This window comes from Gigantopelta aegis, chromosome 10, assembly GCF_016097555.1.
Source record: "Gigantopelta aegis isolate Gae_Host chromosome 10, Gae_host_genome, whole genome shotgun sequence".
In the NCBI taxonomy this organism is placed as follows: Eukaryota; Metazoa; Mollusca; class Gastropoda; order Neomphalida; family Peltospiridae; genus Gigantopelta; species Gigantopelta aegis.
Genome location: NC_054708.1, coordinates 93,422 through 118,288, shown reverse-complemented (window position 1 = coordinate 118,288; position 24,867 = coordinate 93,422). Strand labels below are relative to the sequence as shown.

At 37.6% G+C, this 24,867-nt stretch overlaps 1 protein-coding gene across 2 annotated transcripts in view; it reads left to right on the top strand.

Annotated features, from left to right (window-relative positions):
* The window catches only part of LOC121382945, a 211,391-nt gene that overhangs the window by 136,304 nt on the left and 50,220 nt on the right, over positions 1–24,867 (top strand). For both annotated transcript variants that reach the window (XM_041512633.1, XM_041512632.1), the window contains 14 exons: positions 3,193–3,286; positions 4,368–4,534; positions 4,766–4,875; positions 5,546–5,704; positions 10,598–10,778; positions 11,843–12,030; positions 12,590–12,802; positions 14,609–14,723; positions 15,033–15,262; positions 15,661–15,753; positions 16,404–16,805; positions 20,863–20,939; positions 23,148–23,211; positions 24,119–24,331. In XM_041512633.1, the coding sequence (XP_041368567.1) occupies positions 3,193–3,286; positions 4,368–4,534; positions 4,766–4,875; positions 5,546–5,704; positions 10,598–10,778; positions 11,843–12,030; positions 12,590–12,802; positions 14,609–14,723; positions 15,033–15,262; positions 15,661–15,753; positions 16,404–16,805; positions 20,863–20,939; positions 23,148–23,211; positions 24,119–24,331 (2,306 nt within the window). The remainder of the gene's footprint in view (positions 1–3,192; positions 3,287–4,367; positions 4,535–4,765; positions 4,876–5,545; positions 5,705–10,597; positions 10,779–11,842; positions 12,031–12,589; positions 12,803–14,608; positions 14,724–15,032; positions 15,263–15,660; positions 15,754–16,403; positions 16,806–20,862; positions 20,940–23,147; positions 23,212–24,118; positions 24,332–24,867) is intronic.

The following is a 24,867-nucleotide window of genomic DNA, read 5'->3' as shown; positions in this document are numbered from 1 at the left end:
TTGGGGGTCGAAACCCTTCTGGCGGACATGGCCCCATATAAACTTCGCTCAACGCAGTCTATAACCCCCAAACCCCGCTGAAATCTCTGCACACACGCCTTGGAAACCCGCTACATTTTAAAAATATTTTTTTATTATTTTGTTTTTTTTAGCAAGGGATCATTTATATGTACCATCCCACAGACAGGATATCACATACCATGGCATTTTATATACCAGTCATGGCGCACTGGCTGGAACAATCCCGCCGATGGGGATCGATCCTAGACCGACCGCGCATTTAAAAAAAAAACATCACATTTTTAGGTCTAAGTAATGAATAGAAATAACATATAGTCTTCATAAATATTACGTATATCGAACATACCGCCCTCTTTCTCTACCCCTAGAGCGTTACGAAATTATTAACACCCCCTTACATGTAACGCGTATGCCAACCACTGGTCACTGTCAAAATTTCAAGGCAAATCCCCCACCGACCCCTGGAAAGGTATTGTACCATATCTCTATGGATATAAATATATTTTGGAGGTATGAGACGACCCCTCAATCAAGACAGTTAAATTTGTTCAAAATCACGTGAGAAGCTCAGCGCCTGCGCAAATCGCGTAAATTCCCAGTTCTACTGGCGTCCCGCTAATTGAAGGAAAACAAGCTGGCCATTGGGTTTGCAGTTGACCTAGATAATGTAGATAAGCGAGCATTGCGAAACTATAGCGATGTGGTGCGCTTTTTATGTACCAAACAGAACTGGATCATCTATTCTAAATGCTTAAATAATAAAAATATTCCAGACACTCAAGCTTTAATATTTGAGTTTTATCAATAAGTATGAACTTTAATCACTGTATGGTTACTCGGTTACTGCGAGAGTGGACTTTGGACGATTTGTAGTACGGTCTTTTGCTTATTTTTCATACAGAGATTTGAAATTTTTACTGATTAGTGTCTAATTCAAGACAGGGTGCGGAGAAGAAGAGAAAAACATTAAGTTAATAATTAACAATGACGTCTAAAAGCAAACAAATGTCATACACATAAAAAAATTTAATATAAAGTTTAATATATATATATATATATATATATATATATATATAAATTTTATGTCACTGAGCCAAATATGATTATTTATTTATTACTTATAAACTATAACGTATAACAAAAGTTAAGTATTGAGTTGATATCATCCAGGTTATGAAAACGCTGATTTACAACCACAGTAAAGAGTTCCCATCTATATGAAGAAAACAACATAAATCCAGGCACCATTAATTTATTTGTTCATCCAAGTTAAATTTTCGTTAATACAAGTCAGTGTTAAAGATACACCGATGATGTCAATTTTACTAACTACCCGAGAAGTGTACTATATCAATACTGTTATGGTTTTGTCGTTCAGAGTCAAATAATGCTTAAATAAACTGTACTATAAAATCCTTCAAAAGCCAGAGGAAATGATCTGCGAAAACGCTAAAGAGGGTCAATATATAACTGAAAATTGGGGAGGGGTGGCGAGCCGTTACACACCCGTCATGGCCTTAGCACCTTCTGCACTCGTATTTTCTAGCTCGGCGGCACATATTATGACCCCACCTCCCACTTAAAATACATGGTACTGTATAATTCACTTATTTTAATTAAGTTTTCTTCTTTTTGCTTCTTTTTTTAGAAGGGGGTGAGAGGGTGAGGGTGGGTATTTGACTTGACAACTGCATAAACGTGGAACCTACCAGAATCCTAGACAGCTTGGTTGGCCTCCTCCGATATATAATCCTATGCCATAAAGACAGTATGAAATAATCCAATAATTATTTAACCGTATATTGTAAACCATACCATGAAACCTCTCTAAACTGGACACCCTCAGGGCCAAGTAAACAGTCCGCTTATAAGGGTATCCAGTATGTATGTATGTATGTATGTATGTATGTATGTATGTATGTATGTATGTATGTATGTATATGTGTATGCATGCATGCATGCATGGATGGATGGATGGATGTACGTTCGTACGTAAGTACGTACGTATATAGGCCTGTGTGTGTGTGTGTGTGTGTGTGTGTGTGTGTGTGTGTGTGTGTGTGCGCGCGTGCGTGCGTACATGCCTGCTCGCGTGCACATGTCCGTACAAACGACATCTGGAGTAGGGGAATAATCTCTAGTGATGTGAGTACAGTCTCTATTGTGTGCGTGTCTGATGTGTGCACAAGCCACATTTTAATAATCTCTAGTGATGTGAGTACAGTCTGTATTGTGTGCGTGTCTGATGTGTGTACAAGCCACATTTTAATAATCTCTAGTGATGTGAGTACAGTCTCTATTGTGTGCGTGTCTGATGTGTGCACAAGCCACATTTTAATAATCTCTAGTGATGTGAGTACAGTCTCTATTGTGTGCGTGTCTGGTGTGTGCACAAGCCACATTTTAATAATCTCTAGTGATGTGAGTACAGTCTCTATTGTGTGCGTGTCTGATGTGTTCACAAGCCACATTTTAATCATCTCTAGTGATGTGGGCACAGTCTCTATTGTGTGCGTGTCTGATGTGTGCACAAGCCACATTTTAATAATCTCTAGTGGTGTGGGCACAGTCTCTATTGTGTGCGTGTCTGATGTGTGCACAAGCCACATTTTAATAATCTCTAGTGATGTGGGCACAGTCTCTATTGTGTGCGTGTCTGATGTGTGCACAAGCCACATTTTAATAATCTCTAGTGATGTGGGCACAGTCTCTATTGTGTGCGTGTCTGATGTGTGCACAAGCCACATTTTAATAATCTCTAGTGATGTGAGTACAGTCTCTATTGTGTGCGTGTCTGATGTGTGCACAAGCCACATTTTAATAATCTCTAGTGATGTGGGCACAGTCTCTGTTGTGTGCGTGTCTGATGGGGGCACAAGCCACATTTTAATAATCTGTTAATGTTTAATATTTGAGTTCTGTCAATAAATACAAACTTTAATGTTTAATATTTGAGTTTTATCAATAAGCATAAACTCAATATTTAATAATTGAGTTTTATCAATAAGCACGAACTCAATGTTTAATATTTTAGTTTCATCAATAAGCACGAAATCAATGTTTAATATTTGAGTTTCATCAATAAGCACGAACTCAATGTTTAATATTTGAGTTTCATCAATAAGCACGAACTCAATGTTTAATATTTGAGTTTTATCTCGTCTCTGACAGGTCTCTGTGGAAGTCTGGATGATGACAAAACAAACGACTTCTTCATAACAGATGAACAAGCACAAGATGCAAAAACATTTTCTCTTCATTGGAGGTATCAGTAATAAAAACAATCTCTTCAATAATGTTAAAACAAAAATTATTAATACAAACAACTTGCAAATAGACTACATGCTGAATGCATTTTTTCTTTACATATTCTTCTTTACTAACTGATTATAATGGATTCTGATACACGTACTGATGTTGGTTTATTTGTTCAATATAACTACTGTGAATCATCTCAAGAGAAGTCTTGTCCAGCCTGTGATGTTCATCTCACACTTATTCCCAGACGAAGTAGATTATTTCAAACAAGACTTACTCAACACAATTTCATCTTATAGGGTGTGTTCTACCAAATCAAATCCCATAGATGACAATAGTAACATATGTGGCTAAAACTCCTACCTGCAGTGTATCAATAGCATGGACATAAATAGCATGGATATAAATACTACCAACCCTCACCCTTAAAGTGAACCAGAACAAATTGGGAGTTAAGCTGCTCATTTCAGAGATAATGGGTAGCGTCTATGACAACCCTAGTCCCACAAAATTTGCGTACTTTTTTTTACATGTACCCCATACATGTTTCAAGCACAAGGTTACTTGACACAGTGGTACTTGATGAAATAAAATTGCATAACTTTTTGCGCAGACGAAACTAATTTGTTTACAACCAACACACTCACATTTATCACCAATCACAGTACTTATGGTGTTCACTTCTCTATCAAAAGTTGGGTGCACCTCGAACTTTGACCCAGCCGGAAGTTATTTGGTTTAGTACTACCTATACCTATTCCCAGATTAAATAGATTATTCAAACACGACTTAACATATTATCTCTCATTTAATACAGTGCCACTCCTCAAAACTGGGCCCTCAATAAGTTAGAATTCCCTCAAGACTAGACGTTTTTCAGTCCCATGATTGTCATGTTTTTAAAGAACAATTTACCATTCTAAACCAGAAACTATTCTAAACTGAACACCGGATGAATAATCTAGTTCCAGTGTGGGGATTGTAATATAAATTGTACCCCTGAAATACCGGATAATCAGTATTATCAATCATTATAGTTCTTTGTTATAGTTATATAGTAATTGTTACATGTTTTTGTGTTTCGTTAGAGTGTCAGCAGACACAAGTCACTACTCAGGTGTGTGTGTCGATGAAGAACTCCCGGCATCAACGCAACTCTTCTGTAAATGTCAGTCGTCTGACCAACCAGAATGTGGATCAGATCTTGATGTCATCAGATGTTCTGACCAATCACAGTCAAAGAAATTCACATCAGGTGATGTTTAATGTTCGTCAGTGCAAATCCAACACATGATGCATTTTATAGGTGGACAGCAATCCTTGGAATAATACTGTGCTAAGATAACACCTAACAGGGTTACATGTTTAGTTCATTTATACATTTTCTTTACAGTCTTGTGTCTGAGGCAGTAGAGAAAACCTCTTGATTTATTGTAGATTGCAGTGTTGCTACTGAACCAGTGTTTGATAATTCTATTTATTACAGGGGTAGATTATACAGAGCACTATTTGAAAAAAGCAATGCCACCTCATGGATGTAAGGGATCTGACTTACAACAAATCGTCTTCCAATATGATGCAGAGTACAGATCACAGGTAAGTCAGTCACAAAAGATCATTTCCAGAAACAAATATTAAATAATTTGGAAAAAATATTATATATTTGTAAACACACATTTCAGACACTTTTGTACAAATACTTTTAAGATAATTTTGTAAAAACATATTTCGATAAATTTGTTGAAACACATTTTATTTAATCTGGCAATTGAAACTCAGTATAAAAACAATTTGTTTGAACCACATTAAATGAGCTACAATTTGACAAACTACGTCAACATTACTCATTTACACTATCTCACTGTAGTGTTGATGTGTTTGTAGGTGTTACCTGGCCAACACAAAGCTTGGGTTACACTATCTCACTGTAGTGTTGATGTGTTTGTAGGTGTGACCTGGCCAACACAAAGCCTAGGTTACACTATCTCACTGTACTGTTGATGTGTTTGTAGGTGTGACCTGGCCAACACAAGCTTGGGTTACACTATCTCACTGTACTGTTGATGTGTTTGTAGGTGTTCACCTGGCCAACACAAAGCTTGGGTTACACTATCTCACTGTACTGTTGATGTGTTTGTAGGTGTGACCTGGCCAACACAAAACCTGGGTTACACTATCTCACTGTACTGTTGATGTTTGTAGGTGTGACCTGGCCAACATAAAGCCTAGGTTAAACTATTTCACTGTACTGTTGATGTGTTTGCAGGTGTTCACCTGGCCGACACAAAACCTGGGTTACACTGAGCAGCAGGCGAGAGCTTATTGCCGTGGATACATCCTCAACACGACGATTGGAGCGCGGTGTATGAACCTCCTCAGTCTCCAGCTCGAGATCAGCATCGCGTCCTGCGTCTCCGACATCCAGGTGAAACACTCATCCACAACCTTTGACGTTTATGCTTTAAACTATATTTATTTACGTTTATGAACTAAAGTTGTTTTTTAATGACAACACTAGAGCACATTGATTAATGAATCATCAGTTATGGGATGTCAAACATTCGTTAATTCTGACATGTAGTCTTCTGAGAAAACCCATTACATGTTTCCATTAGTAGCATGGGATCTTTTATAACACTTTCTCACCTGTAAACAGGATGGCACATATCACAGCCTTTGATTTACCAGTTGTCGGGTACTAGTTGGGATGGGGGAAAACCCAGTCAAAGAATAAGCCCACCTATGACCAAGCCAAACGCTCTACAGACCAAGCTAGATGTTTCCCTGTTAACATTAAAAGGTATGACTGGCCAACAGCTGTAGCTTATACATATACTTTTATCTGCATTCGGGCGGTAAAACGCTCTACAGACCAAGCTACATGTTTCCCTGTTAACATTAAACGGTATGACTGGCCAACAGCTGTAGCTTATACATTTATCTTTATCTACGCTCTACAGACCGAGCTAGATGTTTCCCTGTTAACATTAAAAGGTATGATTGGCCAACAGCTGTAGCTTACACATATACATTAAAAGGTATGACTGGCCAACAGCTGTAGCTTATACATATACATTAAAAGGTATGACTGGCCAACAGCTGTAGCTTATACATATACATTTATCTACATTCGGGCGGTAAAACGCTCACTTTATGTGAGGTCGGTCTAGGATCGATCCCTGTCAGTGTGCCCATTGAGCTATTTCTCGTTCCAGCCAGAGCACCACGACTGGTATATCAAATACTGTGATATGTGCTATCCTATCTGTGGGATGATGCATATAAAATATCCTTTGTTAATAATAAAAAAATGTAGCGGATTTCCTTTATAAGACTATATGTCAAAATTACAAAATGTGTGACATTCAATAGCCGATGATTAATAAATCAATGTGCTTTATTGGTGTCGTTAAACAAAACAAATTGCTTTATCTTATACAATTTAAGTATGGCAATATATAATTAATCAACATAAAAAGCAGTCTGTTATGCAAAAATGATTTTTTTAACATGCTACAACATGTTTTGACTCTCATGGACATTCTTAACAGTTTTAATCATATATAAGCAAAAAATCAGTTCAGTTCCAGTATATGTTTTAGGCATTTTTGATTTGTTAAAAAAATATAGCTTCTTCAGTTGTAAGGTGTCAACATTGTTGCATTGTTGCTTAAATCAATGATTTGAACAATAATTTACAGCAAACAAAATGACAAGTATTTTTGCCAATTTCACATTTCGTTAGTTTTCATAAAAAACAATATTTGGAACTTATCTGTAATGAAAATGGTTTAAAATAATGACACTCGCAAAGAATTACCAAAAAGTCAACTGGCCCTTAATTTATTTTGTTCTGTATAGCAACATGTTCTGACTATCTTGGACAGTCTTTTTGAAGTGCAAGAGGGATGAACTCTTTAGTAAAGGATCTCCACGGAAGTAGCTGTCCTCCTATAGACGAGGCACTAGATAGAGGTTATGGAATCAATCATTATTTTGCCAAATGCCCATTCGATCCTGCATTGTGCAGAGATACTGCCCTGACCATGTATTATGGTTTTGTTATTCAGATTAACAAATTTAATCATGTTGAAAAATTAACTATTTGTATCCTGGACAGTCTTAACAGATTTAATCATGTTGAAACATAGTTTGACTACTGGTATCCTGGACAGTCTTAAATGATTTAATCATGTTGAAACATAGTTTGACTACTGGTATCCTGGAATGTCTTAGATGATTTAATCATGTTGAAGCATGTTTTGGCTACCAGTATCATGGACAGTCTTAACAGAAACATATTTTGATTATCATTGACAGTATCGGCAGACTTAAATGTTGAAAGGTAGTTATTGGATGTATGTGATAGTAGATCATGGACTGTTGGATGTGTGTGTTTGTATATCATGGACTATTGGATGTATGTGTTTGTACATCATGGACTATTGGATGTGTGTTTGTTGATCATGGACTATTGGATGTATGTTTGTATATCATGGACTATTGGATGTATGTGTGTGTACATCATGGACTATTGGATGTATGTGTTTGTATATCATGGACTATCGGATGTATTTGTTTGTACATCATGGACTATTGGATGTATGTGTTTGTAGATCATACACTATCGGATGTGTGTGTTTGTATAGTATGGACTATTGGATGTATGTGTTTGTGCATCATGTACTATTGGATGTATGTGTTTGTATATCATAGACTATTGGATGTATTTGTTTGTACATTATGGACTATTGGATGTATGTGTTTGTAGATCATGTACTATTGGATGTATGTGCTTGTATATCATGGACTGTTGGATGTATTTGTGTGTATATCATGGACTAGTGGACGTATTTGTGTGTAGATCATGGACTATTGTATGTGTGTGTTTGTAGATCATGGACTATTGGATGTGTGTGTTTGTAGATCATGGACTATTGGATGTGTGTGTGTTTGTAGATCATCGACTATTGGATGTGTGTGTTTGTAGATCATGAACTATTGGATGTGTGTGTTTGTATATCATGGACTATTGGATGTGTGTGTTTGTAGATCATGGACTATTGGATGTGTGTGTTTGTATATCATGGACTATTGGATGTGTGTGTTTGTAGATCATGGACTATTGGATGTGTGTGTTTATAGATCATGGACTATTGGATGTGTGTGTTTGTATATCATGGACTATTGGATGTGTGTGTTTGTAGATCATGGACTATTGGATGTGTGTGTTTGTATATCATGGAACTATTGGATGTGTGTGTTTGTAGATCATGGACTATTGGATGTGTGTGTTTGTATATCATGGACTATTGGATGTGTGTGTTTGTATATCGTGGACTATTGGATGTGTGTGTTTGTAGATCATGAACTATTGGATGTGTGTGTTTGTATATCATGGACTATTGGATGTGTGTGTTTGTATATCATGGACTATTGGATGTGTGTGTTTGTAGATCATGGACTATTGGATGTGTGTGTTTGTAGATCATGGACTATTGGATGTGTATGTTTGTATATCATGGACTATTGGATGTATTTGTTTGTAGATCATGGACTATTGGATGTGTGTGTTTGTATATCATGGACTATTGGATGTGTATGTTTATATATCATGGACTTTTGGATGTATTTGTTTGTAGATCATGGACTATTGGATGTGTGTGTTTGTATATCATGGACTATTGGATGTATGTGTTTGTACATCATGTACTATTGGATGTATGTGTTTGTATATCATAGACTATTGGATGTATTTGTTTGTACATCATGGATTTGGATGTATCATGATCATGGACTATTGGATGTGTGTGTTTGTAGATCATGGACTATTGGATGTGTGTGTTGTGTATATCATGGACTATTGGATGTGTGTGTGTGTATCATGGACTATGGATGTGTGTGGAGATCATGGACTATTGGATGTATGTTTGTATATCATGGACTATTGGATGTGTATGTTTGTAGATCATGGACTATTGGATGTGTGTGTTTGTAGATCATGGACTATTGGATGTGTGTGTTTGTATATCATGGACTATTGGCTGTGTTTGTTTGTAGATCATGGACTATTGGATGTGTGTGTGTGTTTGTAGATCATGGACTATTGGATGTGTGTGTTTGTATATCATGGACTATTGGATGTGTGTGTTTGTATATCATGGACTATTGGATGTGTACGTTTGTAGATCATGGACTATTGGATGTGTGTGTTTGTAGATCATGGACTATTGGATGTATGTGTTTGTACATCATGGACTATTGGATGTATGTGTTTGTAGTATCATATTGGACTGTGTGTGTTTGTAGATCATGGACTATTGGATGTATGTTTGCATTATGGACTATTGGATGTATGTGTTTGTAGATCATGGACTATCGGATGTGTGTGTTTGTATATCATGGACTTGGATGTTTTTGTTTGTAGTGGACTATTGGATGTGTGTGTTTGTATATCATGGACTATTGGATGTATTTGTTTGTAGATCATGGACTATTGGATGTGTGTGTTTGTATATCATGGACTATTGGATGTGTATGTTTGTATATCATGGACTGTTGGATGTATTTGTGTGTATATCATGGACTATTGGATGTATTTGTGTGTAGATCATGGACTATTGTATGTGTGTGTTTGTAGATCATGGACTATTGGATGTATGTTTGTATATCATGGACTATTGGATGTGTATGTTTGTAGATCATGGACTATTGGATGTGTGTGTGTGTTTATAGATCGTGGGCTATTGGATGTGTGTGTTTGTACATCATGGACTATCGGATGTGTGTGTTTGTACATCATGGATTATTGGATGTGTACGTTTGTAGATCATGGACTATTGGATGTGTGTGTGTTTGTAGATCATGGACTATTGGATGTATGTTTGTAGATCATGGACTATTGGATGTATGTGTTTGTAGTTCAAGGATTATTGGATGTGTGTGTTTGTAGATCATGGACTATTGGATGTATGTTTGCAGTTAATGGACTATTGGATGTGTGTGTTTGTAGATCATGGACTATCGGATGTGTGTGTTTGTAGATCATGGACTTGGATGTTTTTGTTTGTAGTTCATGGACTATTGGATGTGTGTGTTTGTATATCATGGACTATTGGATGTATTTGTTTGTAGATCATGGACTATCGGATGTGTGTGTTTGTAGATCATGGACTATTGTATGTGTGTGTTTGTATATCATGGACTATTGGATGTATTTGTTTGTAGATCATGGACTATTGGATGTGTGTGTTTGTATATCATGGACTATTGGATGTGTGTGTTTGTAGATCATGAACTATTGGATGTGTGTTTGTAGATCATGGACAGCCTTGACTGGGCACAGGAAGCTCTTCAGGGTTTCATCCTGCAGTGTCTGTCTCTCTTCACGTTTGACGTCACCATGTGGGTGAATATCGGTGGCGTACCTAGACCAGATTTTCACGTCATCGAGCTGGTTTGCAGCAATGGATGTAGTAACCAGGGCAAGTGTGTAGCAGGTTGGTGGCTTTATTTTTCTTCAGTTTACTGCAAGGAGACGTATTGAACTACTGTAACAGATTACTTGACCAAAGTGGTTCTCACTTCACGCTAAAATGTCTGAAATCAAAATTACAATTGTATTTTTCACGTTCTATTTTGCAGTTATAAGTATAATTTATTTCACCACAAAAACAAAACTACTAAAAAGCTGCCTGACTGACCCATTAATAAAACGATGGATTAAATGACAAGGCATTTGTTTGTAAGGATGACTTGATGTATTATTTTGTTAATCCTCTTCTCAGTTATGGTGTTGAAAATATGATTAAGGACTAGTCATATAATGAGAGGAAAACTAACCCCAGCAATCTATGGGTTACTCATTTCGATTAGTAGCAAGGGATCTTTTATATGCACCATCTCGTGATAGTACATACCACTAACGTTGTTACACCAGTTTGTGGGGCACTGGCTGGCACACGAAATAGCTCAATAGTCCCACCATTGATTGTGTAAAGGGAAACACGTAATCCCGCTCCTTGTAACCAGTGAAGACACGCTATTGTATGGTGATACTGTATTTGTGATGTCCTTGTAACCAGTGAAGACATGCTAGTGTATGGTGATACTGTATTTGTGATGTCCTTGTAACCAGTGAAGACATGCTAGTGTATGATGATACTGTATTTGTGATGACCTTGTATCCAGTGAAGACATGCTAGTGTATGGTGATACTGTATTTGTGATGTCCTTGTAACCAGTGAAGACATGCTAGTGTATGGTGATACTGTATTTGTGATGACCTTGTATCCAATGAAGACATGCTATTGTATGGTGATACTGTATTTGTGATGTCCTTGTAACCAGTGAAGACATGCTATTGTATGGTGATACTGTATTTGTGATGTCCTTGTAACCAGTGAAGACATGCTATTGTATGGTGATACTGTATTTGTGATGTCCTTGTAACCAGTGAAGACATGCTATTGTATGGTGATACTGTATTTGTGATGTCCTTGTAACCAGTGAAGACATGCTATTGTATGGTGATACTGTATTTGTGATGCTTTTCTTTGTACAGGTGTTTGTATGTGTGACGAAGGTTTCCTCAGTCCTGACTGCTCTGTAGATGCCTCACAGCCTCCAGCCATAGAGTACATTGCCAACGCTCGCTGTGACAGGAAAACCTCAGATTGTTCTTCAGTTGTTATCTTTGGTGACACATTCATCAGGTCGGACAATCTCAAATGCAGGCTGACCAAAGCTGTGGTACACACAACATTCTTTATTTACCTGCCTCTTCCAGTCTTCTTGGAAAGATTAAAATATCCATTTCCACATAAATTTAGCATTCTATATTATTAGATATGTGCAAAAATATCCATTTTCAAATAAAAATAGCAAACTAAGTTCTTAAGATATGTTCAAAAACTATGCAGATATTTAAAACAGTTTCTTATACAATATGAATCGATACGATTGTAAACTGAATCGTTTTTCTACGGAACTAATTGTATATTTGGTATTTCTTAAAAAAAATACCTGGCTACAATCTAACTTTAGACTCTTGAACCGTCAACCTGACCTGTTCCAATCGCTAATGGCGTTACTTTCTAATGACGTCATTAGAATTCCGGGTGTTATTTTCATTTGATCCCGGGAAAAGAATGTAATTAACCAATCACAATACAGAAGACACTCGCTATCAGTTTACAATAGATTCTAATCAGTATGTATCGTTTCTTGTTTACCTACATTTATGTGTTGAACTTGATAAATATATCAATATGAAGTGTAAATATGAAACGTTTGTATACTTTGATTTTAGTATAGTGCAACATTCTCCTACACAAAGAGCAATGATGTGATAACAACCTCGGCAACGTTCGTGTCATTTCAACAAGTTGTATGTCCCTTGACAGCCGTGGGCAGCTACTACATCGAGGTCACTATTGAAGGCACGTTGTTCAGCCAGGCCCATTTCTATGAGGTGGTCGATTCGTCGTGCATCACCTGCAACAACGAAACATGTAGCATCAACGTGAGTTACTACTGTTCAGATAATGAAACATAGCGATCACTTGAGTTACTACTGTTCAGATAATGAAACATTGAGTTCACTTGAGTTACTACTGGTCACATAATGAAACACAGCGTTCGTGTGAGTTACTACTGGTCAGATAATGAAATATAGCGTTCACGTGAGTTACTACTGGTCAGATAATGAAATATAGCGTTTACGTGAGTTACTACTGGTCAGATAATGAAATATAGCGTTCACGTGAGTTACTACTGGTCAGATAATGAAATATAGCGTTTACTTAAGTTACTACAAGTCAGATAATGAAACACAGCGTTCACCTGAGTTACTACTGGTCAGATAATGAAACATAGCGTTCACGTGAGTTACTACTGGTCAGATAATGAAACATAGCATCCACGTGAGTTACTACTGTTCAGATAATGAAACACAGCGTTCGTGTGAGTTACTACTAGTCAGATAATGAAATATAGCGTTCGTGTGAGTTACTACTAGTCAGATAATGAAATATAGCGTTCACGTGAGTTACTACTGGTCAGATAATGAAATATAGCGTTCACGTGAGTTACTACTGGTCAGATAATGAAATATAGCGTTCACGTGAGTTACTACTGGTCAGATAATGAAATATAGCGTTTACTTAAGTTACTACTGGTCAGATAATGAAACACAGCGTTCACCTGAGTTACTACTGGTCAGATAATGAAACATAGCGTTCACGTGAGTTACTACTGGTCAGATAATGAAACATAGCATCCACGTGAGTTACTACTGTTCAGATAATGAAACACAGCGTTCGTGTGAGATACTACTGGTCAGATAATGAAACATAGCGTTCACGTGAGTTACTACTGTTCAGATATTGAAACATAGCATCCACCTGAGTTACTACTGTTCAGATAATGAAACATAGCGTTCACGTGAGTTACTACTGTTCAGATAATGAAACATAGCATCCACGTGAGTTACTACTGTTCAGATAATGAAACATAGCGTTCACGTGAGTTACTACTGTTCAGATAGTGAAACATAGCATCCACGTGAGTCACTACTGTTCAGATAGTGAAACATAGCGTTCATATGAGTTACTAATGTTCAGATAGCGAAACATAGCGTTCACGTGAGTTACTACTGTTCAGATAATGAAAAATAGTGTTCACGTGAGTTACTACTATTCAGATAATGAAAAATAGCGTTCATGTCAGTTACTACTGTTGAGATAACGAAACATAGTGTTCATGCGAGTTACCACTTCTACAGTAAATCAGCGAATAGAAATCTAGGCTCTGGGACCCGGCCTCTATTCAAGGCAAACCTCTATTCGATGCAGGCAAAATGTTCTAACATATTGGTACTTTAAAACAAATAGAATAGAACTAACAGATAATTATGTATGGCAGGCCTCTATTCAATGATTTATGGTATATTCTGTTCAGATACTGAAACATGCAGTGTTACTTGAATTATTACTATTCAGATACTGAAACAGGCAGTGTTACTTGAATTACTACTGTTCAGTTACTGAAACATACATCATTACTTGAATTACTACTGTTCAGTTACTGAAACATGCAATGTTACTTGAATTACTACTGTTCAGATACTGAAACATACAGTATTAATGTGAGTTACTAGAGACATTTGTGCAAATACTCAACTTAATGTGTGTATGATTGTGAATATACAATCTGCATAGTTTCATTATATTGTAACACTACTGGATATTAATAGTCAATGTGATATTTTTGTCATATTGTAACACTATTGGATATTAATAGTGAATGTAGTATTGGTTTTTTTAACTAGGAGGCTCGTTGTTTCATTGATTCAACTTGCTACAAGTTTGGAAAGAGCCCTCAAGGTAACGACACACTTGTCTGTGATCCGAACAGAAACTCCACTGTGTGGACTGACCGAACACGTGAGTTTTAAATATTACACAAACTGTTTCTCTACTATATCTGATTATTGGGGGTTTTCCAGGAACATAAAGGCAATGATCCAAGAAATAAAAATTACCTGAATAATTAATGTTAGTCACTATTTAATACTGTTACACTTCTAAAGGATTTACATACATGTAGTTATATTCAGCTATTAGTCGTTTTGGTTTTCCGAATGAAAAAATCTTTTATACAACTTTGAAAACTTGCAGATTCTAAACATCATGATCACTTCAAAGCTGAACATTAAAATAATGTACAATTAATGAATTTGAATGAATTTTCAGAATTTCCAGCTGTAGGAGTGGAACCACAATTATCAGTTGAATTCAATGAATCAACGTTGGAGCTGACGTTAGTCTGTGACTGGAGTGACTATGTGGTGGATCCATCGGTTCAAATCTCAGTTCTGTGGTTCACTGGTGACAATGTCACATCCGAGTCTACCGTCACAGACAACACTACGAGAAGTGACAAGAAGCTGTCTTCTGATTGGGCAGTGAAATATGGTGACACTGTAAGTGTTTATGTGAACATAATTATCACAATAGCAGTCGGGAAAGATTATTTTGAAATGTGGTGACACTAAGTATCTCTATCTCTTTAACTGAACATTTTAACATAATTATTCATAATTACAGTCTGTAAATTAGTTTGTGTTATAGTTGGTAATAATTAAAACGATTTACAGCATCACATACTTATTACAATATTTTCACAGTATGACATCGTAATGAATAAAATATTTTCACAGTATGACATCGTAATGATTAAAATATTTTTATAACATCACATCAAATGATTAAAGCATTTACACAGTATTACCTCGTAATGATTAAAACATGCATTTTCATAACATCACATCAAATGATTAAAACATTTTCTCAGTATCACATTTTGATGATTATTTTCCAGATCTTCTGTGCTCTACAAGCATGTCGGGTGGGCAGCTGCACGGAGACAAAGAGTCCGTATGTCAAGAGCAATGAATACAAACTGGAAATACAGGTACATGATCAGTTTATTGTTTGATCACATACAGTGTAGTTCATCATAACATGGTGACTGCTGTTACAAACTAAGGAAGCCATTTCAACGTGCTAAAAGTCAGTTGTAATGTTTAAATGTTGAGGTGTTAGTGTTGGTAATGTGTCGAAATGTTATTGATATGGTACGAGATGTTAGTAATATGTTTAAATAATGAGATGTTAGGAATATGTTTAAATGTTAAGATGTTACTAATATGTTAACATAGTAGTATGTTGAAATGTTAGTACTATGATTAAATGTTGAAATGTTAATACAATAATATATTGTAATGTTAAGATGTTAGTAATATGTTTAAATATTAAGATGTTAGTAATATGTTTAAGCATTTAGATGTTAGTAATATGTTTAAATATTAAGATGTTAGTAATATGTTTAAATGTTGAGACGTTGGTAATATGTTTAAATGTTGAGATGTTAGAATTATGTTGATATGTTAGTACTATGTTGATATGTTATTTAAATGTTGTGATGTTAGTACTATGTTGAAGTGTTATTTAAATGTTGTGATGTTAGTAATATGTTGAGATGTTAGTGTTATGTTGAAATGTTGAGAAGTGAGTAATTTGTTGAAATGTTGAGGTATTATTAATATTTTTTATTATTGTCAGGTTATTGGTAAGACATCTCTCACAGTAACAGAAGGTGCCGATGCTAAAATTGTCCGCATTAAATCAACGTTTCCACCAGTTGTATTCTGCAATCATTCCTCCAACTGTACCTTGCACATCGACACTTTCATTCCGGAAGTCGACAGTGACATCACATGTCCGGGAACAGGATCATATATCCCACAGGCGGTCATCAGTTGGCGTGACAACCAGGGTGTGATGTCATCATGTGGCGTCACACTGACCAATGAGAACTGGCAGTCAGAACAGCTGATATACGTGCAGGCCACGGTGGATGGACGGCATGATAACAACCAGCGAAGAACGCTGGAAATCTCCGCTCAGGTGGAATACAGCGGAACTCTTCTTGTTCAGGAGACCGTCTCAGTGGCCACGGTAACGGTAAGTAACACAGTAAACATTGTATTAATACAGCGGAACTCTTCTTGTTCAGGAGACCGTCTCAGTGGCCACGGTAACGGTAAGTAACACAGTATAACATTGTATTAATACAGCGGAACTCTTCTTGTTCAGCAGACCGTCTCAGTGGCCACGGTAACGGTAAGTAACACAGTACAACATTGTATTAATATAGCGGAACTCTTCTTGTTCAGGAGACCGTCTCAGTTGCCACGGTAACGGTAAGTAACACAGTATAACATTGTATTAATACAGCGGAACTCTTCTTGTTCAGGAGACCGTCTCAGTTGCCACGGTAACGGTAAGTAACACAGTATAACATTGTATTAATACAGCGGAACTCTTCTTGTTCAGGAGACCGTCTCAGTGGCCACGGTAACGGTAAGTAACACAGTACAACATTGTATTAATACAGCGGAACTCTTCTTGTTCAGGAGACCATCTCAGTTGCCACAGTAACGGTAAGTAACACATTATAACATTGTATTAATACAGCGAAACTCTTCTTGTTCAGGAGACCATCTCAGTGGCCACAATAACGGTAAGTAACACAGTACAACATTGTATTAATATAGCGGAACTCTTCTTGTTCAGGAGACCGTCTCAGTGGCCACAGTAACGGTAAGTAACACAGTACAACATTGTATTAATATAGCGGAACTCTTCTTGTTCAGGAGACCGTCTCAGTGGCCACGGTAACGGTAGGAGACCATCTCAGTGGCTACGGTAGAGGTAAGTAACACAGTACAACATTGTATTAATACAGCGGAACTCTTCTTGTTCAGGAGACCGTCTCAGTGGCTACGGTAGAGGTAAGTAACACAGTACAACATTGTGTTAATACAGCGGAACTCTTCTTGTTCAGGAGACCGTCTCAGTGGCTACGGTAGAGGTAAGTAACACAGTACAACATTGTGTTAATACAGCGGAACTCTTCTTGTTCAGGAAACCGTCTCAGTGGCTACGGTAGAGGTAAGTAACACAGTACAACATTGTGTTAATACAGCGGAACTCTTCTTGTTCAGGAGACCGTCTCAGTGGCTACGGTAGAGGTAAGTAACACAGTACAACATTGTGTTAATACAGCGGAACTCTTCTTGTTCAGGAGACCGTCTCAGTGGCTACGGTAGAGGTAAGTAACACAGTACAACATTGTGTTAATACAGCGGAACTCTTCTTGTTCAGGAGACCGTCTCAGTGGCTACGGTAGAGGTAAGTAACACAGTACAACATTGTGTTAATACAGCGGAACTCTTCTTGTTCAGGAGACCGTCTCAGTGGCTACGGTAGAGGTAAGTAACACAGTACAACATTGTGTTAATACAGCGGAACTCTTCTTGTTCAGGAGACCGTCTCAGTGGCTACGGTAGAGGTAAGTAACACAGTACAACATTGTGTTAATACAGCGGAACTCTTCTTGTTCAGGAGACCGTCTCAGTGGCTACGGTAGAGGTAAGTAACACAGTACAACATTGTGTTAATACAGCGGAACTCTTCTTGTTCAGGAGACCGTCTCAGTGGCTACGGTAGAGGTAAGTAACACAGTACAACATTGTGTTAATACAGCGGAACTCTTCTTGTTCAGGAGACCGTCTCAGTGGCTACGGTAGAGGTAAGTAACACAGTACAACATTGTGTTAATACAGCGGAACTCTTCTTGTTCAGGAGACCGTCTCAGTGGCTACGGTAGAGGTAAGTAACACAGTACAACATTGTGTTAATACAGCGGAACTCTTCTTGTTCAGGAGACCGTCTCAGTGGCTACGGTAGAGGTAAGTAACACAGTACAACATTGTGTTAATACAGCGGAACTCTTCTTGTTCAGGAGACCGTCTCAGTGGCTACGGTAGAGGTAAGTAACACAGTACAACATTGTGTTAATACAGCGGCACTCTTCTTGTTCAGGAGACCGTCTCAGTGGCTACGGTAGAGGTAAGTAACACAGTACAACATTGTATTAATACAGCGGAACTCTTCTTGTTCAGGAGACCGTCTCAGTGGCTACGGTAGAGGTAAGTAACACAGTACAACATTGTGTTAATACAGCGGAACTCTTCTTGTTCAGGAGACCGTCTCAGTGGCTACGGTAGAGGTAAGTAACACAGTACAACATTGTGTTAATACAGCGGAACTCTTCTTGTTCAGGAGACCGTCTCAGTGGCTACGGTAGAGGTAAGTAACACAGTACAACATTGTGTTAATACAGCGGAACTGTTCTTGTTCAGGAGACCGTCTCAGTGGCTACGGTAGAGGTAAGTAACACAGTACAACATTGTATTAATACAGCGGAACTCGTCTTGTTCAGGAGACCGTCTCAGTGGCTACGGTAGAGGTAAGTATCACAGTACAACATTGTATTAATACAGCGGAACTCTTCTTGTTCAGGAGACCGTCTCAGTGGCTACGGTAGAGGTAAGTAACACAGTACAACATTGTATTAATACAGCGGAACTCTTCTTGTTCAGGAGACCGTCTCAGTGGCTACGGTAGAGGTAAGTAACACAGTACAACATTGTATTAATACAGCGGAACTCTTCTTGTTCAGGAGACCGTCTCAGTGGCTACGGTAGAGGTCAGTAACACAGTACAACATTGTATTAATACAGCGGAACTCTTCTTGTTCAGGAGACCGTCTCAGTGGCTACGGTAGAGGTCAGTAACACAGTACAACATTGTATTAATACAGCGGAACTCTTCTTGTTCAGGAGACCGTCTCAGTGGCTACGGTAGAGGTAAGTAACACAGTACAACATTGTATTAATACAGCGGAACTCTTCTTGTTCAGGAGACCGTCTCAGTGGCTACGGTAGAGGTAAGTAACACAGTACAACATTGTATTAATACAGCGGAACTCTTCTTGTTCAGGAGACCGTCTCAGTGGCTACGGTAGAGGTAAGTAACACAGTACAACATTGTATTAATACAGCGGAACTCTTCTTGTTCAGGAGACCGTCTCAGTGGCTACGGTAGAGGTAAGTAACACAGTACAACATTGTGTTAATACAGCGGAACTCTTCTTGTTCAGAGGTAAGTATCACAGTACAACATTGTATTAATACAGCGGAACTCTTCTTGTTCAGGAGACCGTCTCAGTGGCTACGGTAGAGGTAAGTAACACAGTACAACATTGTATTAATACAGCGGAACTCTTCTTGTTCAGGAGACCGTCTCAGTGGCTACGGTAGAGGTAAGTAACACAGTACAACATTTTCTTACACATCCGTTGGTGAGAACACCATGCATTATTTTTGGTTACACTTGGTTGAAGACATACGACTGGCTGCTCCTAGGTGATGACCAGGTCACCAATGCCATACAACCAATGAAAAACTACACGATGGAAATCGATTGGACTGTTACGTATAGTTAACCTGACATTCATGTGTCTGTTACGTGTAAGTCGGCTACAAGTGCAACGGCTGTAGATAACTTTTAGTCGAAAAAGATGTTAAAATTTGCTTAAAACCTGATTTTTTAGGATATGTAAGAAATAGAATAATAGATTCGTGTCCGTTAGATACCATTTATCTTACAACTCGTTGTTTAGAAACATATCAAACTCGCTTTCGCTTGTTAGATATATTTTAAAACTACTCATTAACCACAGTACAATTTTGTATTAATACAGTGGAACTCTTCTTGTTCGGGAGACTATCTCAGTAACCACAGTAGAGGTACCACAGTACGATGTTGTATTGATACAGTGGAACTCTTCTTGTTCAGGAGACTATCTCAATAAATCAGTGAATCGAAGTAGCACAGTACTACAATGTATTGAGCAGAGTACAATGTTGTATTGAGTCCAGTGCAGTGTTGTATTGAGTTTAGTAAAATGTATTGAATACAGTAAAGTGCTATATGTAAAATGTATTATTGAGTACAACAGAATTTTGTATTTAGTACAATGTTCAATGCCCTTAATACAATACAATACAAAATTATATTTAAAGATAACAATGCGATGATACACTGAAATGTTGTATTGTCTTGTAATAGAAAATAGAAAGTTATCATTTAAGAAAGCTATGTTGATTTTCAGCTGTTGATTAAAGATACCAACTGGCATGCAGTCTGCAAATCGATCAATGACCCACACATGACCACATTTGATGGCAGGTACGGTAACAATTCCAGTCTTTTCAACTATACTTGTAGTCTTTCCCACAGGGAACGTCTTTTTTTCATACTATGGAATTTACTACAAGTTATTTATTTCTGAGCCGATTGTTTTCTAAATTGCACACACACTATAGTACTTTTTTGTTATTTCCAAAACACGTTTACTTTTCGTCCTACGTCAAAACAAACTGAAATTATTTTTTTCAAATGGGACGGACTGGCTTCAGTAAGATCAGGAAGGGTTGATAAGGTTCATGATTACATCACCTATCTATTCTCTACCCAGTGTTTTAATCTCACTAAAACCAAGACCAGGAAGGGTTGATATGGTTCATGATTACAGCACCTATCTATTCTCTACCCAGAGTTTTAATCTCACATTTTAATCTCACTAAAACCAAGATCAGGAAGGGTTGATATGGTTCATGATTACAGCACCTATCTATTCTCTACCCAGTGTTTTAATCTCACTAAAACAAAGATCAGGAAGGGTTGGTATGGTTCATGAATACAGCACCTATCTATTCTCTACCCAGTGTTTTAATCTCACTAAAACAAAGATCAGGAAGGGTTGATATGGTTCATGATTACAGCACTTATCTATTCTCTACCCAGTGTTTTAATCTCACTGAAACCAAGATCAGGAAGGGTTGGTATGGTTCATGATTACAGCACCTATCTATTCTCTACCCAGTGTTGTAATCTCACTAAAACCAAGATAAGGAAGGGTTGATATGGTTCATGATTACAGCACCTATCTATTCTCTACCCAGTGTTTTAATCTTTCTAAAACCAAGATCAGGAAGGGTTGATATGGTTCATGATTACAGCACCTATCTATTCTCAACTCAGTGTTTCAAACACACTAAAACCAAGAGCAGGAAGGATTGGTATGGTTCATGATTACAGCACCTATCTATTCTCTACCCAGTGTTTCAAACACACTAAAACCAAGAGCAGGAAGGATTGGTATGGTTCATGATTACAGCACCTATCTATTCTCTACCCAGTGTTTCAAACACACTAAAACCAAGATCAGGAAGGGTTGGTATGGTTCATGATTACAGCACCTATCTATTCTCTACTAAGTGTTTTAATCTCATTAAAACCAAGATCAGGAAGGGTTGATATGGTTCATGATTACAGCACCTATCTATTCTCTACCCAGAGTTTTAATCTCACTAAAACCAAGATCAGGAAGGGTTGATATGGTTCATGATTACAGCACCTATCTATTCTCTACCCAGTGTTTTAATCTCACTAAAACCAAGATCAGGAAGGGTTGATAAGGTTCATGGTTACAGCACCTATCTATTCTCTACCCAGTGTTTTAATCTCACTACAACCAAGATCAGGAAGGATTGACATGGTTCATGATTACAGCACCTATCTATTCTCTACCCAGTGTTTTAATCTCACTAAAACCAAGATCAGGAAGGGTTGATATGGTTCATAATTGCAGCACCTATCTATTCTCAACTCAGTGTTTTAATCTCACTAAAACCAAGATCAGGAAGGGTTGGTATGGTTCATGATTACAGCACCTATCTATTCTCTACCCAGTGTTTTAATCTCACTAAAACAAAGATCAGGAAGGGTTGATATGGTTCATGGTTACAGCACCTATATATTCTCAAATCAGTGTTTTAATCTCACTACAACCAAGATCAGGAAGGGTTGACACGGTTCATGATTACAGCACCTATCTATTCTCAACTCAGTGTTTTAATCTCATTAAAACCAAGATCAGGAAGGGTTGATAAGGTTCATGATTACAGCACCTATCTATTCTCAACTCAGTGTTTTAATCTCACTAAAACCAAGATCAGGAAGGGTTGATAAAGTTCATGATTACAGCACCTATCTATTCTCAACTCAGTGTTTTAATCTCACTAAAACCAAGATCAGGAAGGGTTGATAAGGTTCATGATTACAGCACCTATCTATTCTCAACTCAATCTCACTAAAACCAAGATCAGGAAGGGTTAATATGGTTCATGATTACAGCACCTCTGAGAGAGAGGATGTGAGAGAGAGAGAGAGAGGGAGGGAGGGAGGGAGAGAGAGAGAGAGAGAGAGAGAGAGAGAGAGAGAGAGAGAGAGAGAGAGAGAGAGAGAGAGAGAGAGAGAGAGAGAGAGAGAGACTTGTTGTAAAATAGTATACTATTTGGTTTTTATTTGTTATTTTGTGTTTTCTGTTTCTAGATATTACAACAATTTCAATGTAGGAGAGTTTGTACTGTATCGGCACACTACTCTGCCTTATGAAGTAAGTGTTTATATATGTATATTTTTACTAAAGTAATATTAGTCTCTGATTCGTGATCAGTACTGAGATTTATCTCCCCCTGTTCCAGGAGGAAACCGTAGTACAAAGTGATCCAAATCTGTTCATTGCTAACCCGTGTACCTTCAAATATGCAGCATGTGGATCAAAGTACGAAATGTTTTGATTATTAAAATTGCCAAGGTATGGGATTATGATATTTAATAATTTTAAAAAGATGTACCAAGCATTGTCAGAGCATAGTATATGAATGGGTTACATGATACAATACAAGTTATTTTAATATAATACAAGTTATTTTGATACACTACAAGTTACTTGGTACAATACAAGTTACTTTGATAAAATACAAGTGACTTGGTACAATACAAGTGACTTGGTAGAATACATGACTTTGTACAATACAAGTGACTTTGATACAATACAAGTGACAATACAAGTGACTTTGATACAATACAAGTGACTTGGTACAATACAAGTGACTTTGATACAATACAAGTTACTTTGATACAATACAAGTGACTTGGTACAATACAAGTGACTGGGTACCATACAAGTGACTTCCATACAATATAAGTGACTGGGTACAATACAAGTGATTGGGTACAATACAAGTGACTGGGTACAACACATGTGATAGGGTACAATACAAGTGATTGGGTACAATACAAGTGACTGGGTACAATACAAGTGACTGGGTACAATACATGTGATTGGGTACAATACAAGTGACTGGTACAATACAGGTGACTGGGTACAATACAGGTGACTGGGTACAATACAAGTGACTGGGTACACTACAAGTGACTGGGTACACTACAAGTGACTGGGTATATATGTATATATATGTATAAGTGTATGTGTTTACTTACTATGTTATGTTTTGCAGATACACACGTTTTACCGCTCCTGCAATGGCAAGGCGTCGTGTAACTGTGCTGTTGCTGTGCGAGTTGATGATGACGTGGTGGTGGTTGACAGGTGCGGTCCGTCAATGGGAGAGTCGACGAGATCGACGCCGATCTCAGTACGGATGTACATCAAGGGAGAACTCTCCTCTGGGCTGAGGGTCATCAGAATAAATGGAGGGAAGAAGTATGCTGTGAGTATTCGGCAAACTAAGTCAATATTACTTAAGTGGCTCCATTTCGTTTTCAATTAACAGTTCCAAATTATGCGCCACATTACCTCATGAAAATAGCACCACTAATGCCCCCCGTTCTCTACCGACCCCGGTCGAGCTGCTGGTGTTCTCTTGCACTTGCCAGTGCATGCGTTCCCTCTTCCCACCCATCCCAAACCCTTTCCTCTCCTGGATGGAGGAGCCGGCATGGATCAACACCTGTGCCCATGACAAGCGTGTGCTACAACAGCTTGCTTTGAATGTCCACGTCAATCCCTATTTGTGTTTCATGTTAGAATAGGCTTTTTTTGTCCATAGCTGGGAGTTTGTATACAATCTTAGAATATGTTTATATATATATATATATATATATATATCAGTCCATTGTTCATTGACAAACAAAGCATGTTACAAAATTTCATTAAAAGTTCATAACAACAGCAGTTACACAAGACGAAAGAGAGGGTGGGTAAAAACCCAACAAAGTAAAACTAACACATTTGATAAATGGAAAT